This window comes from Lagopus leucura, unplaced genomic scaffold, assembly GCF_019238085.1.
Source record: "Lagopus leucura isolate 7727_CA_CO unplaced genomic scaffold, USGS_WTPT01 33960-0_obj-0_obj, whole genome shotgun sequence".
NCBI classification, from domain to species: domain Eukaryota; kingdom Metazoa; phylum Chordata; class Aves; order Galliformes; family Phasianidae; genus Lagopus; species Lagopus leucura.
The window spans coordinates 2,277-3,394 of record NW_024967313.1 but is presented as its reverse complement, the minus strand read 5'-3'; the positions used below and the strand labels follow the sequence as shown (position 1 = coordinate 3,394).

The following is a 1,118-nucleotide window of genomic DNA, read 5'->3' as shown; positions in this document are numbered from 1 at the left end:
GGGGGGGGGCAGGGGGGGGCTCAGACACCCCCAGGCATAGGGCTGCTCCATCTCCCTGCTGCTGTGTGGGGCTGGGCCCATTCCTCAGCTGTGGGTCCTGAAGGCTGGGCTGCCTGCGTGTCCCCCTCCCCAGTTTGATACCCCTGAGAAGGAGAACCTCCCCGAGGCTGAGAGCCCCGTGGTGCTGCGCCGCTGCTCCCTCACCTCCTCCATGGGCGACGAGGAGGACGACGGCTTCATGGAGATCCTGGATGAGGAGGAGATGAAGGTGAGGAGTGGGGGGGAGTGCCTGGGGGGGGCACCCACAGCCCCTGAATCATGGCTGCAGCGCCACGGGGTCCCTCTGCTCCCCCCACATTCTGGGCTGCGTGTTGCTCAGGGTGGGCGGCTGCCGAAGCCAAGCTGGTGTCAAAGGGGCACCCCGAGATTTGGGGCAGCCATTGCTGTGGCTGTCAGCCTTGCCCCCGGGGGGGGGGGCTTAAACCTCTTCCCCCATCTCTGCTTCCAGGGTGAAGCCGAGGTGCCGCCAGGCGTAGTGAGCCTGCTGACCGCACCGCTGGTGAGGAAGGAGGAGGCAGAACCGGTGGGTGCAGCCCCATAGGGGGACACTGGGGGGGTCATGGGAGCCCCTGGGGGTGTCCAGATCCCAGGGCATCAACGTGGGATTCCTCCCCCCCCAGCAGCATCCCTCCAAGCGCAGCAAGTGCCGGCAGCTGTTCCGCTCGCCCTCCATGCCCAGCAGCGTCATCCGGCCCATCCTGAAGCGCATCGAGCGGCCGCACAGCCACGATACCCCCATCAAAACCAAGCGGCGTCGCAGCCTGGCCGGCACCCCTGGGGAGGCGACGGAGCCGGTGGGTGACAGGGACGGTGTTGGGGGGGGGGCTGAGTCCCTCGGGGGTGCTGCTGAGCCACGCGTGGGGTGTCGGGGGGGTTTTCTGGCTGCAGAAAACACGGCTGCTGCGCTCCCGGTCCTTCTGCCAAGAGGAAATTGAGAACATGTTGGCCAACGACCAGCGGGAGCTCATCGGGGACTTTTCCAAGGTGGGGATGCAGGGACAGAGAGGAGGTCATGGCGCCTTCTGTCCCCGCAGAGCCGGGGGGGGGGGGGGGGGGGG

At 67.7% G+C, this 1,118-nt stretch overlaps 1 protein-coding gene across 1 annotated transcript in view; it reads left to right on the top strand.

The window, feature by feature from the left end:
- Nucleotides 1-40: 40 nt before the first annotated feature.
- Nucleotides 41-1,118, top strand: part of CDC25B (cell division cycle 25B) — a gene marked incomplete at its 5' end in the record, with an annotated part of 2,631 nt that continues 1,553 nt past the window's right edge. Inside the window, 4 exons of the mRNA XM_042893748.1 lie at nucleotides 41-268; nucleotides 509-583; nucleotides 681-854; nucleotides 949-1,044. Coding sequence (XP_042749682.1) covers nucleotides 41-268; nucleotides 509-583; nucleotides 681-854; nucleotides 949-1,044 — 573 coding nt within the window. The remainder of the gene's footprint in view (nucleotides 269-508; nucleotides 584-680; nucleotides 855-948; nucleotides 1,045-1,118) is intronic.